The 18557-nt window shown below is 36.0% G+C and overlaps 2 protein-coding genes across 8 annotated transcripts in view; one reads left to right on the forward strand and one right to left on the reverse strand.

The window, feature by feature from the left end:
- CCDC125 (coiled-coil domain containing 125) overlaps positions 1-10367 on the forward strand; it is a 31619-nt gene extending 21252 nt beyond the window's left edge. For 5 of the 6 annotated variants that reach the window (XM_027100930.1, XM_027100929.1, XM_027100932.1 and 2 more), the window contains 5 exons: positions 1183-1298; positions 3679-3786; positions 4899-5073; positions 8661-8791; positions 9633-10367. In XM_027100930.1, coding sequence (XP_026956731.1) covers positions 1183-1298; positions 3679-3786; positions 4899-5073; positions 8661-8791; positions 9633-9941 — 839 coding nt within the window. In that variant the 3' untranslated portion in view covers positions 9942-10367. The remainder of the gene's footprint in view (positions 1-1182; positions 1299-3678; positions 3787-4898; positions 5074-8660; positions 8792-9632) is intronic. The other variant, XM_027100934.1, reaches the window with a different exon arrangement.
- Positions 10368-14053: 3686 nt separating this feature from the next.
- CDK7 (cyclin dependent kinase 7) overlaps positions 14054-18557 on the reverse strand; it is a 28200-nt gene continuing 23696 nt past the window's right edge. The window contains exons 9-11 of one of the 2 annotated variants that reach the window (XM_027100942.1): positions 17094-17243; positions 14885-15032; positions 14054-14471 (exon numbers count right to left, since the gene is read on the reverse strand). In XM_027100942.1, the coding sequence (XP_026956743.1) occupies positions 14443-14471; positions 14885-15032; positions 17094-17243 (327 nt within the window). In that variant the 3' untranslated portion in view covers positions 14054-14442. The remainder of the gene's footprint in view (positions 14472-14884; positions 15033-17093; positions 17244-18557) is intronic. The other variant, XM_027100941.1, reaches the window with a different exon arrangement.

Below are 18557 nucleotides of genomic sequence, written 5' to 3' on the forward strand. Positions count from 1 at the left end.
CCCTTTATCCTTTAGTTTTTATACTCAGTGTAAACAAAATGGTAGAGTACCTGATGTCTGAGGAACCTGAGTAGGTGTATGTTTATTGGGAATCTAGTAGGAAAAGTATAAAATTGTATAGTTATTCGTAATTTTTTCTCATAAAAGTGTCTTCTGTGACTTTGTCACAAATACAAATATTTTTCAAAATATTATTTGACTCATTAAGGACTTGAAATTATATAGATGTATGTGTATATACACACACACACAGAGCATATCTTTTATATAATGAGTCACTATATGACAAAAGTTAATGAAAGAGTATTAATGTGGTACCAACTTTTTAGAAATCTTTTTTTTGGCCACACCATGTGGCATGTGGGATCTTAGTTCCCTGACCAGGGATCAAACCTGGGCCCCTGGCAGTGAGAGCCCGGAGCCCTCACCACTGGACCACCAGGGAATTCCCAGCAGAAACTCTTTTAAAGTGGTGGCTTGAAAGGCATAAAATGAGTGCTCAGTCAGGTCATGGGCCCGAGAGCGGCACTTTACATGGTGTAGTAAGTGAACTGTGGCAGTCCCCTGGGTGAGAACTGCACACACAGATATGCTTCTCCACACCAGTGATTTGAGCAGATAGTGATTTCCCCCATGTTAGGTTGGTGCCAGGACAGAAGTTGCTCATAACCACTACTCCTGTCCCTTCCTCCCTATCCTTCCACCCTATAAGAAGAGAGGGAAAGTTACTGTTATTCTGCTTTCCAGTAAGTAGCAGGACCCCTCTTGTTCTAAATATTTGCGTTGAGAGCCTCTTGTGAAAACTGACTAAAAGAAAAGTCTGATAGAGTTTGGAGAGCTGGTAGAGTTGACTTTAATACGATATATGCGATTTCATCATCTGATCGTCTCACAGTGTGGATAATTAGCCTTTGTATGTTCTCCTTTTGAAAATCCTACAAAGTTTCTTTGAGCAAATGAAGACCAGACTTTGGTTGCAAAATTATTTCCACATTAAAAATAACATTTTATCTAGTTTTAACTCACTTGATACCCACTATTCTATCAAATTTTCTGGTTGGAGACAGATTTTGTGGGTAGTTGTATATCCCTTGCTTAGAAGAAGTATGCGGTGTTGGTTTAACTGGATTAGGTGAGGCTGGGGTTAGACCTCCTAACACTTTCTTACATGGCCCTTCCTAGTTTTGAATCAACAGTATTTGGAGGCCCTCGCCATGCTTGATATCAAACAGCAGAAGATGGCTCGGGAAAACACATGCCAGGACACAAGTGGCTTTACAGAGGTTTCAGGTCTTGAGGTAGGTAAGCAGGTATGAAAGTTTAGTAGGAGGGAAATTTTCCACTTCCATTTTCTTTCTGCTGTCGCCATCACCTCCACTTCTAGGATAGAACCATACTTAGCAATTTGAGACCGAGGGTGAGAGAGGCCCAGGTCCACTCTTCAGCCGTGCTGGTACCATACCTTTCAGGCACAGCATTCTTGGACATTAGGGGATGTGCTAGCCACTTCCTGTCCCTTTTATTTCCTTTTTCTACAGCTTTAGCAGAAAGTATGTTAGTAGTATCTTCCCTGGGTAGAGGCTTACAGCATCAGAGTACTTTGCCACACATTTTTTAATCTGATCTTCGTAATGGTCTTTTGAGGGCTGCAAAGCAGGTATTATCCCCATTTTACAGAGGAGGAAACTCAGGCTCAGATAGTTTTGGTTACTTTCCCAAAGTGATGCAGTCACTCTGGGGTTGAACCAGGTCCAGGACAAAGATCTGCTGATGCATTGCTAATTGCTTGCTGAGGTGTGAAATGTCTTACAAATGTCCTGGGGACTCATGAGAAATAAGCGTACCAGTGGAGTGAGAAGGGGTAGCCATTCACTTATTATAGAATTTCAAATAAAGCAACTAGTACTAATAATAGCAAATACATAGTCCTTAGTAAGTGCCAGACACTAAGTGATTCACATAGATTAACACATTTAATTCTCACAACTACCAAATAAGGTGAGTACAATTAAATCCCTGTTTTACAAATGAGGTAATTTTGGCACAGAAGGTTTAAGTGATTTGCCCAAAGTCAGAAAGCTACTAAGTGGTGGAGCTGGGATTTACACCCAGGTAGAGTTTAGAGTCTGTGCTTTTGATCACCATGCTCTACTGCCTGGGTGGAAAACTAGTGTAATAGCAAAAAAAAGAAAAATAAAAGTAACTGAGTGGAGAGAAAGTTCAGAAAAAGCGTGCTTTATTATAATCTTGAGTAGGCTCTAAGTAACGTTATGGCAGGCAAGAACGTGGGCCCTGAGCCAGGTGATGAAGGAGCACTGAGCTAAGGACATAGAATTAGGATGCAGAGGTCCTTGCAGAAACCTTGCATTTTTATATTGGCCCTACCCAGGTCTTAAGTTGCTTTTGGCAACTTTCGCAGGGGCGATTATCAGGAGCGGGAAGTTGAAAAGGGAAGATACCAATCTGCCACATAGCCGCCATTTGTACACTTGAGTCAACTGAAAGCTCACTGTGTACTTCACAGTTATCATTAATGCAAGAAGGAATTTTCTGAAATAGCCTTTACACTAAGAGAGACCGTGGAATCTTCCTCTCTAAACAGTCTCTAAAATAAGATTCTGTTTTAAGCCAGTCCATGTGAAATTTATAGCAGCAGGAAGCTTAGACAATAATTTTGTAGTATGTTCCACATGAAACTTTATAAGATATGGCACAATATGTTACATAGACCGCCTCCATTAAATTGGAAGCTGTTGGAATATTTTGGGAAAGCAACTTGTGGTTAGTTGCCAAAATGGGTTTTTTAAAAAAAGTACAACAGGGCTTCCCTGGTGGCGCAGTGGTTGAGAGTCCACCTGCTGATGCAGGGGATGCGGGTTCGTGCCCCGGTCTGGGAAAATCCCACATTGCCGCGGAGCGGCTGGGCCCGTGAGCCATGGCTGCTGAGCCTGCGCGTCCGGAGCCTGTGCTCCACAACGGGAGAGGCCACAACAGTGAGAGGCCCGCGTACCGCAAAAAAAAAAAAAAAAAAAAGTACAACAGTTCTTACTTTTCTTCTGGCTACAGTGGTCAACCAGGAGTGACCCACATGGATTAGTTTCTTCATTGTGATCCAAAGACAGGTTTTGAAGGATCAGGGCCATATGCAATTCCAGAACAGTGGATGAGCCAAGAAATATATTAAGAATTTATTACATGATCATAGACCATTTTTTTAGGAGTGGCAGGATGATTGTTTTCCTTAGAATTCACTCATCATTTCTGAGCATGCATCTCTCCTGGCAGGACCTGACAGTAATGAATGCTGGGTAGCAAGGCCAAACCCAGTTACAGGAAATCCATATTGTGGATGTTTAGATTTACTTCGTTAGGTCAAGTTCCTGCCAAGAACTCAGAAGTACAGGAAACTGGTACTAAGTGAAAGGTTTTGGAGCGTGAGCAGAAGGAATGCAGAATTCCTGTGTATTTTTGTTCCAAGTAATAACAGTCTCTCCTCATTTGTAAATTTCCCCTTGGGTCCTGAAATCATGGTCTCAGCTTCCTATTTTTGTTTTCCTTTGCAGTTTCTTTGAATTAGGTGCTTGAATAAAATGTGCATGGGTTTGTGTGTGCGCCCCGTGTTTGTGTACGGCTGAGCAACGTGACACTTAGTAACGGATAATTCTTTTGGATTTAAAGCTTGCAGTCCTGGGAGCCTGCCTTTGTCACGGTCCCAGAGGGAGCCCCTGTACCTGTGCCAGACTGGCAGCATCTACTCGGAAAATGCTCCTTCAGGTCAAACAGGAGGTATTGTGTTATCAAAACAGTAAAAGCTTTGGTTTTGCTTCTCCATTAACACAAAGTAGAATAAATAGAAGTATATGTAATAATTAGCTTAATTTGGTAGTCTTTGGCTGTGGAACTTATTCTTAGTTTTAAATAACATTAACATATAAACTGGATTTTATTTACATTACTTGGCACGATATTGCAGCCATGAAAAGTTGTTTGCCTGTGTTTTAGTTAATATTTCCTAAGTTCATATTTCTTTTGTCTATACATGGCCCTAAAATTACTAGATATTAGAGGAAAAGGCACACATGCTTAAAATCGCCAGGATGTGCAACACCGATTAGCCGAGAGATAAACATGAAGCTTATTAGAAAAGCTGCAAGGTACAGTTGAAGGAACCTTTGTGCCAGCCAGACCTAGGTTTGAATCTCAGCTCCATCATTTTCCAGCTTTGTGGCTTTGGACGCGTATGTTAAATGGAGGCTAATAACTAGTTTGGAGGGTTGTTGTCAAAAATAAACACGGTAGACATATAATGTTTAGCACTGGGCCATGCCTGGCATTTAATCAAATGATAGCTGCCATTATAATTAGGCTTTCACAACAAATACAGTATGGACCGTAATTTTTAAAACGTTTTTATTGAAGGTTTGGAATTTAGTCTTCAGAGTATATATGAAAGCAAACAGCTAAACATTAGCAATTCATCAGGAAAAGCATAAGATTACAAAGATCAGAGTCAGCTGTGGGTGGTATCTGAAAGATGGTATTCATAATTGTTTTCAGTGGTATTTTCTGGCATGGCCCAAGGCAGAACTGAAATGCAGCCGTTGGCATCCTCCCTTCTTCCTCGTTGGGCAGGACATACACGAGGCCCGTCTAGGATAATGAGGTCTAAGAGTAGGATTACCAGGTAACTGATAGGCACAAGAGAAACTCCTGGTAATCTAGTTCAGAGTGGGCAGCTACTGCAGAAGAGAATGGCATGTAGTAATTAGATTAAGCGGATGCAATAGATCAAGGGCAGGCAGAAAACTCCTACTGCATTTGCTAATCTGACTCAGCATTCAGGAAAGAATTGTTCTGGTTTTGCCTCTAACACCTCTCAAACTTTCTTTCAAAACCAGTTGGAACTTCTGCAGAAGAGTAAAGAAGAAGCCTACATAATGGCAGATGCATTCAGAATTGCATTTGAGCAACAATTAATGAGGAAAAATGACCAGGCACTAAGATTGACACAAATGGATAAAATGTGTAAGAAAGCAACAAAAGGGACAAATTGGAAGCACCTTAAAGATGATGGTAAATATGAATTATAATGGTAATAATCAGGTATAAGGTAATTTCAGTTGTTTTTGGTTATAATCATAGTTGATTAAGCAGTTAATATGGTGAATATAATTGAAATTTCACATATAGTTATGATTTATCTAAAAATATAACAACCATGGGAAAAAAGGAGTCACTGGATGTTACTTATGCAGATGAAACCATAAAGTAACAGGAGAATCTCTTTTTTGGTAGAGATTTTTAGTGGAAAAAATTTATAAGAGCACTAGAACCCAACAGTGGAACCCAACATTAAATCTATATATCTAATTAAACTTTATTGAAATGTGTGACTTTGGAAGGAGACATTGAGCAGTAGAGAAATAATCTTAAATTGGACAAATTAATAAAATATTCTTATAAAAAGTGAAACAGAAGTTAAGGTTTAGGTTTTGGTTCACAAGCCTATCAAAAGTTCATGGCCATTTTGGAGTCATTATGGTATTAGTGTAAACAAAATATACAAAAATGGCACGAGAGAATAAACTGCCATTGAAGTATGTAGACTGTCCAATATAAACAAAGTAGCTGTTATTTTTTAGAAATTTTAGTTTCTCTAAATGGTCAATCTCAATTTTCATTTGTAAGTATTATTCAGTAGGCTTCATATTGCTTCAATTTAAAATTCCAATTTGAAACCATTTATCAGTCAAGAAAGATTAAAGTGAAGTTTATTAAGAAGTGTAAATTTTTAGTATTCAAATTCTGACATGACCCTGTTTCTAAATCTTTTTTGACAAAATCCATAATCCTAGTTCCAGTATCTCTCATTTTCAGATGAATTTAGGACGAATAAGAATCTTATAGTATTAAAAATGAAACTTTTAATAGTAGATACCTAATTTTGTTTGAAATATCTCTTTTCAAACAGTGCATATTAGCATTAGTATAGGGGTCAAGTGTTGTGAATTTTAGCTTCATTAAGTAAACTTTACCCACCTCTGCTGAAGTGTTAAGAAACAGCTTATAGGGATAATAAAAATAGAAGTAGTAAACAAGAACTGAAAGGAGGTGAAAGCAGATTATAAAAGCTATGTATTTAGTCAAGTGGAAGTCAGGGCAAAAGGGGAGAAATAATGTTCCTCCACTCTTGTTCGTTCTTAATCAGGCATTCCACATTGTACTGAAATTAACTTCTAAAGGTGTTTTCTGATATGAGACTGACAGAGGCCAGTGAGCAAATATAATGGCTAAGTCCTCAACAGTCACTTATAATAAAAAAATAAGTAGTATTTATATGGCTGTTTTCTGTAATAATCCCTTGATAAAAGGTAAAGGTATAACCATAATGTCAAGGTAAGTGATTTGCCAGGGAAATAAGCTAACACAGTCCAATGTACTTAGCCTTTGAGGAATTGGTGGAAAACATTAAGAATATCTAGTTCTACCGTGAACAACAAATGTGTAGGTGATCTTCCTCAAGTACCTCTTCTTTCAGTGAGGCCCTTGATAGGAGCTGGGTTGCAAAATTTTCAAAGTTATACTCTCAGAGGGCAGCCTAGGTGTTTTTTGTGTTGTTAACTGAAGTCAAATCCCTTTGAAAATCTGATTTTGTTTTGATGGAAGGTAGAGAGAAGAGTAGGGAGAAAGAATAGAAGCAGTAGATTCGTATTCAGTTCAGCACTTGTACTCATTTTATATTCCAGAATTCCTGCCTTTCTTAGCTTTTTACAGAATTCAGGAACTTCTCCATAGAAAATACGATTTGAGAGGTACAGCTCCCAATCTTTGCTTTCCGTTAAGGTACTGAGAGAGACTGGAAGCAGAATTTAAAATAATTAGTTTATCTCTGAAAAGCCTTTACAAGTCCATAAAAGGTTTAGTAGCTCTTAGTTTCTTAGTGACAAGACTCTGATTCATTTTAATATACTTCAGTAATCTGGTACAAGATGACTGTTACAGGTCGTTTTCTTATTTGTGGTTAACACTGTGTTAACTTTTCTTCTTGATAAGGCTGCTTAGACAAGTTCTGAGAGATAGCTTATAAGCATGTTTCCTTTTTTTTAGATTGAAAATAGAGAGAGATTCATCCACTCTCAGAACTGGTGAGCTGGTCAACTTGTCTGGCTTTTCCCCCTTGCCACAGCTGCTATTGGAAAAGGTCAGGTGTGAGGTCCAGTCACTGTGGTTTATCAGGATTGGGTGGAAAGGGAATTGTCCCTTTAGACTTTATCTGATCATTAGACCATTTGCACAGCATTCTAAAAACATTCTTGAAACTTTCTTTGTATAAATCTATAAATTTTGTATTTTCTGCTACAAATTGCATCCTTTCTATGGATGAAGAAGAATATCAGTGTACATATTCCAGGATGTGGACTTTTAAGCATTATGTCAGTAGCTGGGCTAGGTGCTTTCACAATTGTTTTTTTTAATTGTGATAAAATATGCGTAAAACTTACCGTTCTTTTTTAAGTAGGTACATTTTTTTAACATCTTTATTGGAGTATAATTGCTTTACAATGGTGTGTTAGTTTCTGCTTTATAACAAAGTGAATCAGTTATACATATACATATGTCCCCATATCTCCTCCCTCTTGCGTCTCCCTCCCTCTCACCCTCCCTATCCCACCCCTCCAGGCGGGGTCACAAAGCACCAAGCTGATCTCCCTGTGCTATACGGCTGCTTCCCACTAGCTATCTATTTTACGTTTGGTAGTGTTATGTATGTCCATGCTTCTCTTTCACTTTGTCCCATCTTACCCTTCCCCCTCCCCATATCCTCATGTCCCTTCTCTACATCTGCGTCTTTATTCCTGTCCTGCTCCTAGGTTCTTTAGAACCATTTTTTTTAAAACTTACCATTTTAACCATTTTTAAGTGACAAGAAGTCCATTCTCATTGTTGTATAATCATCACCACCATCCATCTCCAGAACTTTTTCATCTTCCCAAACAAACTCTGTATCCCCATTCAATACTAACTGCCCACTCCCTTCCCCCAGCTCGTGCTCTATTATTCAATGGCACAGCAACCCAACAATAGAGCATAGGTACTATTATTCTCATTCTGGAAGTAAGGATATGTAGCTCAGAGAACTTCTCCAACATGATACCATTAGGAAGTGGTTAAATGGGGATTCAAGTCCAGGTCTTTCTGGCTCTAAAGCAGAGTTTGCATGGTTCAGAGGCCACCTGTCTGCAGACATGTTTTGTTGGGAGTGAATAGTGTTCTCAAATATTGTGGGCGGGTGGCTAACATTTACACTGGGAGATTTCACATGCAAATGTGGATTGCTGGCTCCTCTGGAAGACTGAGATTATCAGGTAGCACAGGCTGCATTCTCCCATGGGCAGCTGCTGAGCAATGAGAGTGGGAGGGCGCTGCTCTGGGTTCTCACACTGTGGCCTCTCACCTGCGTTTGCAATCCTGGCTCTAAAGTCTGCTTTTCCCACTGCACTGTGCTGCCTGACTCACTTGTGCTGGAGGTCACCTGAAGAGGACAAGGTCCTGGCTGATTTAGTAATGAATTAGCCTTGGTTCACACTTACCTCTTTGTCTGGAAGTACTTCAGTGAGTGTCTTTTTGTGTCTCAGCTGGATTTTCATGTTCCATTTTAGGGTTACCATCACAAAGGAGTAAGAAGACCTTAGGGCAGAAACTGTTGGGTATGCTCCCTTTGGAAAACAGTTCTAAGAGTACTGATGACCAGCATGATCCTCAGGAAGTCTTTAAGACGCTAACAGATTTGGTGAGTATCTTTGCTTTTTGTTAGAGGCTGTGGATGAGCTTATCTTTTTCCTTCCTATTAATTCAACTCTTTATCGCTCTATACTTGACTTTTATGCTCTGTTCCCATTTCAGGTACCATTTTCCAGAATTATGATCTTCATCTCCTTAAACACCCCACACATGCTTCCCACTTCTCCCATCCATGTTCTTCCTGTGCAGCTTTAAAGCTCCACCTCTGAAAAGAGGAGGCTCCCTGTAATTAAGTCCAGGCATCTCCTTCATCTGCAGTTACATATACAGTTCATGACAAGACTTATATATTCAGGAATTTTTAAAGTGTTCAACGAACTTCCTCATGCATTATATCCTTTAATCATTACCACAACCCTGAAATCGGTCCTGTTATCCTCAATTTCATAGATGACTATACAAAGAAACTCATGTTATATGAACATACTTATCTATAGAAGAGTATTAAAGTTTATTTGCATATAAAAATATAGAAACAATTTTTATATAAATAACTTCAACATTCTTTCAGAGGTAAATACATGTTGGTATTATATATACATATATACACATATACACACATACCATGTAAATATATACTTCTTTCTCTTTTCTCTTCAGATGACTTAAAAATTTTTTCGATAGAAAGAACGCTGTTTTCTATTTTTCCTTTAAAAAAAAAATCCTCAATACCATGTAGCATAATGCTTAGGAATCAGTGGATACCTAATTGATTTATTCATACTGACTGGCTTAGACTGGAGGTTGAACATTTTCATGAAATACTTCTGACTATAGCTCTGTACTCTGTGATATACTAACTGGTATGTTTTTAATTTCTGTGCATGCAGTTAAATGATAAAGAAGAAGCTTTGGCTCATCAAAGAAAAGTTAGTTACATGCTTGCTCGGGCTTTGGAAGACAGAGGCACCACCTCAAAAGAGAATAAAGAAAAAAATCCTATGAAAGACAATTCTCCATTAAAAAACCCCTGGCAGAAAACTTCAGAATTCCCTGTTTTACGTGATCCTGTACATTCAAGTGTTCAAATTTTTAATTCGGTGGGCTGCATTTGTTCAATTCAGCACTTTCAAACAGATCAGTACTACACAAGAACTCTTAAAAGATCCTGTTCTTTGCCATCAAATATCATGTACTGAAGACAAACCAGTTGAAATTAGAACTGAGAGCTGTTTATATCGAGACTTTGAAAACGGACCATGTAAATGTTGCTACATCTTCAGAAGTTGTGTTTTCTGGGTATTCTAAATTTGGGGAAGCAGCTTTATAAATGTTCTCTACAAGACATTTATTAGTATTCTATGTTGACATATTTATAAATTATATTACTATATTTTTGAAATTTTCAGTATTTGCCAACATCTTAAAAACAAAGAAATAGTGATTTTGAGAAGAAAATTAACTATTTAGATTGACTTATAGGGATCTTTGGCTCAAGCAATAAGAGTGACTGTTACTTTTTGGAATACATTTATCTGGTTTTGTGTTTTTCTGGATTTTTCATTTGCCATATAAAGTTTAAAAATAATTTCCTTCACTTCAATAAAAAAGTTACTATGGTGGGACTTTGGCAGCAGTATTCAAAGTCATTGCTAGTTACCTATTTCATAGCTTCCTTTTTCATAGCTTCCTTTTTGTCAGAGTGGTGACATTCTGTAGCCAGATCTATGCAGAATTCTGGCATTTAGGCCACTCTGAATTAACTTCTTGGTTTTGATGCTGAATTTTAGGCCATTTAAAATTATTTTCTCTTTCTAGAAATATTACATAGTAATAATCTTTAATATCTTTTGCGAATATTACTATATTAATAGCATCACAATGATATCAAAGGAAGTGCATTACCTTGTCAGCAGTTATAAAACTTATCTAATCTCTAGTGAAAAGAAAAGATATTACTACTTAATTAGATAGCTAACAGTAGGATAATAAGGTAACAATATAAACCATTTATAGTTGTGTTATAGGAACAGTACTGGTTGGCATTAATAATAATAAAAGCTGAAAAATTGGCAAATACATTTTGAAAAAAGGAATAATGAGGATCTACTGTTGCCAGATATTAAAATGTATTATCCTATCAACTATATTCCGATATAAAACAAAAATTAAATTTAAAAAAATGTATTGTCCTGATGGTAATACAAAGCTACGTTATTTAAAACAGTGTGACAGCAGGTCAATGAGAATCAGATAAAGACCATACACAGACCTAGTATATATAATAATTTAACATAAAAGGTAGGGAAAGGAAGTATCTGGGATTATTTAATAATACCAAAGTAGGAAGTGTAAAAAAAAATCACATTACAAAAACTAGAAAGAAGTATGTGTGTATATAAAACAAACTCAAATAAATTGATAAAATTTATATTCCAATTGATAAATGGACAAAGAATCTGAATCAGTCTCCTCAAGTAAAGGAAACAAAAGCAAAAATAAACAAATGGGACCTAATTAAACTTAAAAGCTTTTGCACAGCAAAGGAAACCAACAAAATGAAAAGACAACCTGCTGAACAGGAGAAAATATTTGCAAATGATATGATAAAGGATTAATGTCCAACATACATAAACAGCTCATACAACTCAACATCAAAAGAACAAACAACCCAATTAAAAAATGGGCAGAAGTCTTGAAAAGATATTTTTCCAAAGAGGAAATGCAGATGGCCAACAGGCACATGTGAAGATGCTCAACATTGCTAATCATCAGGGAAATGCCAATCAAAACCACAATGAGACATCACCTCACACCTGTCAGAATGGTTGTCATCAAAAACACAAATAAATGTTAGCGAGGATGTGGAGAAAAGGGAAACCTTATACACTGCTGGTGGGAATGTAAACTGGTGCAGCCAATGTGGAAAACAGTATGAAGGTTTCTCAGAAAACTAAAAATAGAACTACCACATGATCCAACAATTCCACTCCTGGGTATATATCCAAAAAAACCCCAAATCATTGATTCATAAAGATACATGCACCTCAATGTTCACAGCAGCGTTATTCACAATTGCCAAAGTATGGAAGCAACCTAAGTGTCCATAAACAGATGATGGATAAAGAAGATGTTGTATCTATACATACAGTGGAATACTACTCAGTCATAAAAAGAACGAAATTTTGCCATTTGCAGCAACATGGATGGACTTGAAGGGCATTATCCTAAGTGAAATAAATCACAGAGACAAATACTGCATGATATCACTTATATGTAGAACCTAAAAAAATACAACAAACTAGTGAATTTAACAACAAAGCAGCAGACTCACAGAGAACAAACTAGTGGTTGCAGGGGGAGGGTTCATATAGGGGTGGGGAATTGGGGTACAAACTATAGGGTGTGAGACAGGCTCAAAGATGTATCCTACAACATGAATACAGCTGATACGTTGTAATAGCTGAATGGAAAATACCTTTAAAAATTGTATTTAAAAAAAAAACTGAACCAACAGTTCACAGAGGAGGGATTAGCAACACAGTAGAAATCAAAGAAAAGTAAATTAGAATGAAGTATCAAATTAGCAAAGACCCCAAACAGTATGAATGCTAGAGATGATGAAGTGAAATATTCTTACATAAAGGTTAACGAATGCATTCATTTGGGATACCGCATTCAATTTTTTCGCGTATATACTCAGAAGTGAAGCTGCTGGATCATATGGTAATTCCATTTTAAATTTTTTGAGGAAACACCACAGTTTCCCACAGCTGCTGGCACTGTTTTTATACATTCCCACCAATAGTTTACAAGGGTCCCAATTTCTCCACATGCTCACTGACACTTGTTATTTTCTGGGTTTTTTTGGTAGTAGTCATCCTAATAGGTACAAGGTGATAATCTCACTGTGGTTTTGACTTGCATTTCCCTAATGATTAGTGATGTTGGGCATCTTTTCATGGGGTTTTTTGGCCATTACTATATCATCTTTGGTGAAATGTCTATTTCAAGTCCTTTGCCCATTTTTTATTTGGATTTTGTTGTTGAACTATAACAACAACATATATTCTTCACAGATTCTGGATATGAACCCCTTATCAGATACATGATTTGCAAATATTTTCTCTCATTCCATAGGTTGCCTTTCCATTCTATTGATTACGTTCCTTTGATGTACACAAGCTTTTAATTTTGGTATAGTCCAAATGGTCTATTTTTTACTTTGCTGCCTGTGTTTTGGGGTCATATCCAGGAAGTCCCTGCCAAATCTGATGTCATGAAGCTTTCCCTCTATGATATTTTCTAAGAATTTTTATAGCTTTAGGCCTGGTGTTCAGGTCTTTGATATATTTTGAGTTAGTTTCTGTATACAGTGTAAGGTAAGGGGCTTCTTCATTTTTAAGAACTACCGAACAGCTACTGGGGGTGTAAACTGATACAACTACTTTGGAGAAATGCAAATATCAACACTAATTGAAAATACACACTATGACCTCACGATTACAATTCTAAGTATGTACATTAGAGAAACGCATGTGCATATAAACAATCCTTTTTAAATAACCTAAATGTCCATGTGACAGAATTCTCAAGATGGCCCTCTCATGATTCCTGTCCTGATTATTCAAGCACTTATCTAGTAACTGCTATGAAGGGATTTTTAAGATGTATAATTAAGCCCTTAGTGAGCTGACATCATTTATCAGATGAGTCCTTTAAAAAAAAAAAAAAGGCAGAATTTTCTCTCTTGGCAGCGATGAGGAAGCCAGACAGATTTGACACTGTTGCCGGTTTGCAGATGGAGAGTGACATGCAACAAGGCAAGTGGACTGCCTTAAGAAGCTAAGAGAGGGCCCTGGCTGACAACCAGCAAGGATAAGGAGGTATGAGCATTAAAATGGCAGGAACTGTATGAACTCAGAAGCAGATTCTTCCCTAGAGCTTCAGAGAAGAGCCCAGAGTCCAACTGACACCTTGATATTGGCCTATGCCAAAAAAACACAGTTGAGCCATGAGAGGTAACTGACCTACAGAACTGGGAACTAAGTTTTAAAGTTTTGAGTAAGAATAAAAATGCTGTATGAGATGTACTGTCTACCACTCAAATTGTGAGACCCAAAACAGTACTGTATACTACTACATGCATTCTTATAAAATAGCAGTATAAAATCATGGAAGGACACACTCATTTCCTGAGAGTCATTCTCTTTTGGGGAGGGTAAAAAGGAAAAAATAAAATGGAATGATGTATTAAAGGGTTAAAGGGAGCTCAATTTTATCTGTAATGTTATTTTTTTTTCCTATTTAGTATATTAACATATGTTAAGTCAGGGTAGCAGGTATTTGGTATATTACTACTATCTTTCTATTTTAAAATAATACCCCCTTTACTACAAATCTGTAATGCTATATGGGCCAGATCATTAAAATAACTGATAGTTATTTTTATTAAGAATTCCTTAATGCATTTTCAACTCTACATTTCAGAGAATTAAACTTATCTTACTGTTGCACTCTAATCAGAAAAATCAGAATTAAGTTTGTTTTAAAATACATTTAATAAAATAACCCAGTTTTACATATTTTACATAAATAGAATATTTACAGATTTCTTTTAAAGCATTTAATTAATGTTTACTATTTTGCCTTTTTCACTATATCCTTCAGTAGTACAATATTGTCCAGTGTTCTCTGTAACTAAAAAATTAGCTTCTTGGGTAATCCTCCTGGGGGGAAAAATGAGGTTGTTTACATTTAATCTTATAGCAATTTTAACCAGTCATTGCATTCCAACTACCTCTATTTTTACTCGCTTTGATTTTCCAATAGCACTAGTTAAACATTAAGCATACAGTGTACCAGAAGGAATTTATGAAAAGAGCAGGATGCACATGGACAGTACTTGTAACTCTGAGGTATACTCAAAAGTGCCCATGTCCTTTTAAAAAGCATGATGTTAAGTATTCTCAATGGAAGTAAACATAGCTAAAACACCACACTCAACTTTATCCAATTTAAATTTATACAAGTAAACAGGTCACAGTCTCCATTTCTTAGCTGCCCTTCAGTCACTAGCTCTATATTAGCTATCTGGAGTTTTCTGAATTCATTTCATTTCTTGTGAAAATGAGCGTTTTACCTTGTTCCAAGGCCTCTGTTCTCTTCCGTTTTGTTGCCGCGGCTGGGTTGGACTGCTCCTTTAAAGCGTCCACTGGACAGTTTGGTCTTGGCAGCTGACATCCAGGTGTTGGCCCTGGCCGATTACTGAAATACTTAGTTTTCAATGCCTTTCAGAAGAAAAGATACCACAGAAAGTAAGGTTTTAAGTGAATATATGAACTGTGTTTAAGAAAAGCTAACCGCCAAAATTGTAAGGAGCATTAAAAATACTATGTGAATACACCCCCTCCCCAAGCAAACTTAATTTCAAGTATTTCGACATGCAGATTACTACAAATAAACACCTAGCAGCCTAAGACTGATTGATAATTCCATTCCATTCCATTCCATAAGAAAAAGACACTACCTTCAAATTTTTCCACAATAGCCTATACTAAGTACAAAATATCCGTAGTAAGATATTGTAAAGTTCATCTCCCTACACATTATAGGCTCTGTAGTTCAAAACACAGAGAGAGACTTGTTTAAAAAGAACTTCCAAGTTTATTTGTCACATCTATATGTATTCAAATTCCAAATCACATAAATTCTTAAAAATAAAGCTTTTAAAAAGATGTGATAGGTTGGAAACAATGGATTAAAATCCAACAATCCACTACAGATTAATAGAAATTTTACTTGGAAGGACTTACCCAAGGTTAGTTCTATTTACTACCAGTCCAATGTTCTATAATATGATATTTTTACTTAGTTCCAAAATTCCAATAAAAACAGTTTTATTCTAGATGACAAAAGTTCATACTTTATCTGCATCATAGTACTGTTCAATAGCCACAAAAATTTAAGGTATTTCCTTTTGGATAATTCTTTTATGAACAAAAAGAAGTCATATAAATTGGTCAAGCATACCTCCCCCTACTTGCCAACGTAATATTATATGCAGTAATAATTTAGAGATTTCTTACTTCAGAAGAGTTGCATTTATAAAATATTACTTGCAAATCATAGCAGTTCCATAAGTAAATTAAACTAATTTTGAGCTACATAGAGATCTAAGAAGAGTAAGTCATTCCAACTTCTAGATATCTACAAGCCAAAACCCATTAAAAAAATTCATTCTATCAAAATACAACCCAAGTAAGTCATCACAACTAGTATTTTTCTATATATTTTGAGTTTTACTATTAATGAAAACAACTTTCTAGATAATCTGACCTGGTCTCAAGTTTCTTATGATGGAGATAATATGCATATATGCATGAGTGAAAAGGTAAAAATGAGTTACTTGTTTGAAATTAGAAGAGTAATTCCAATGGTAAAATATCTAGTATATATATATTAATGTGGCATGTACTGCTACAAAGAAAAGGCTTGTACACGTAAATGCATTAAACAATGATTTGGTAGTCTGTAATAAACTTAAGTGAAAAAAAATCCACTTTGTATCCCTCATATATTGTACATTAATGTTTTGTGAGATATGAAGATTTGTGACATTTCAATTGGTCTCTTCCTTTATGAAGGCAAATCATTGTATCGTGTTGCGTTTTTGCACTGCCTGTCCCTGCCCCAGTTTTCTGTGCTTGTTTTTAAAACAAAGAAAAAAACCTTTTCAAATCTATAGGTCTTATATTTTTGTATTGGATAACATTTCTCTCTTCTTTTATAAGAGCAGGTATTCTTGGTCTTCCACATTTTTCTTGAGTTTCATTCTTATTTCCTTTAAAAAAACTCAGTTTCAGTGTTTTTCTGTTTAGAATACCTTTCAATCTCTTGTAAGTATACAGTTGTATCAGACTATACCATTTTCTCCCTATTATCACTTTCTGACTGTGACAATGACCAGAATGCATATTTGAACTGCATTTTATGGGGAAAAAACAAAACACTTTTGGCACTGATTTTAGCACAGAATTTTAGTTAATACATAAGAGTTTAATTGAAATATACCAATGCCTTAACAAATACAATAACCTTTTTTTTCCTCTCTAGTGAACTATTTGAAAGCAAATTAATTATGAAATAGCAATGTATTTATATGTGTTTAAGCAAGAATAAACTCTCCTGTACTTGTGTGCATCATATACTTTAATACCAGTCTGAATAGTGCTTGTAGCTTAGGGAAAAAATAAAATTTGTTACTCCTTAAAACAAAATAGAAACACATCTTTTCAGTATTTAAAGAATGTTAGAAAATCTTAAGAAATTCTAAAGATATGCTAAAATACCTGTGTGGCTGTAATTCGAGTACATGGATTAAATAAGAATAAGCCTTGTATAAGATCTAGCAAGTCATCTCCTGCTGCAATGAAGATATGCTGTAACGGGATTCCAGGGAAACTCTTAAATGTCACGAAATCTGGAAGACTACACATGTCCTGTAAAAATATTTTTATAATTCAAACGTAAGTAAAGGATTGAAAGGCATGTAGATCTCAAATGAATAAATAGAACTGTCATACGGATGATATGATGATCTATGTAGAAAACCTCAAGAAATCTATTAAAAAACTCCTACAACTAGTGAGCAGACAAGGTTACAGGAAGGTAAACATAAAAAAATCAACAGTAGTTCTCCATACTAGCAAAGAACATGTGGACACTGAAATGAAAAACAATGCCATTTAGAATCACTCAGAAAGAATGATGGAATGCTCTGGTGAAAATCTAACAAAAGATGTGTAGGACTCATATACTGAAAGCTATACAACACTGATGAAATAAATCAAAGCTCTAAATAAATGGTGAGACCTATCATGTTCGTGTATTGGAAGATTCAACACCATAAGGATGTCTATTCTCCTCAAATTGGTATACGGGTTTAATGCAGTTCTTGCCAAAATTCTGGCAAAATTATTATAGATATAGACAGGTTATTCTAAAATTTATATGGAAAGGAAAAAGAACTAAAATAGCTAAAAACAACTTTGAAAAAGAATAGAAGTGGGAGGAATCACTCTACCTGATATCAAGACTTAATATATAGCTACTTAATTAAGACTGTGGTATTGACAGAGGGAAAGGTATCATAAACAGCACTGTCCCCTCCAAAGACATTTTTAATCTCATACCTCATATAAAAATTAACTCAAAAAGGATCACAGACTTAAATGTTAAATGTAAAACTATGAAACTTACAAGAAAAAGAAAATCATCAGGAATATCTTTTTGTTAGGACAAGAGTTCTTTGACTTGACATCAAAAGCATTATTCATAAAAAGAAAAATGATAAAAACAGACTTGATCAAAATTAAAAACTTTTACTCTGGAAAGACTGTGAAGAGGATGAAAAGACAAACTACAGTGTAAGAGAAAATTTGCAAACCACATATACAATCAAAGGACGAGTGTCTCAAATATATAAAGTGCTCAATACTCAGCCAAAGTACAAACAATCCAATTAAAAAACAAGGAAAAGACAAGAAGAGACATTTCATTAAAGCTATACAAATGACAAATAAGTACATGAAAAGATATTCAACACTATTCATTAGTCATTAGGGAAGAGAAAATCCCTCAGAATGCTTAAAGTAAAAAAGTGACAACACCAAATGCTAGAGAGGATGCAGAGGAAATGGATTACTCATATATTGCTGGTGAGAATAAAAAATGGTACAGCCCCTTTGGAAAGCAGTTTGCAGTTTCTTAAGCTAAATATGCAACCCATGACTCAACAACTGCACTCCTGGCCA

The sequence above is a fragment of the Aethalodelphis obliquidens genome, unplaced genomic scaffold (assembly GCF_003676395.1).
Source record: "Aethalodelphis obliquidens isolate GAN/ISIS:26980383/991018 unplaced genomic scaffold, ASM367639v1 scaffold4, whole genome shotgun sequence".
NCBI lineage: Eukaryota > Metazoa > Chordata > Mammalia > Artiodactyla > Delphinidae > Aethalodelphis > Aethalodelphis obliquidens.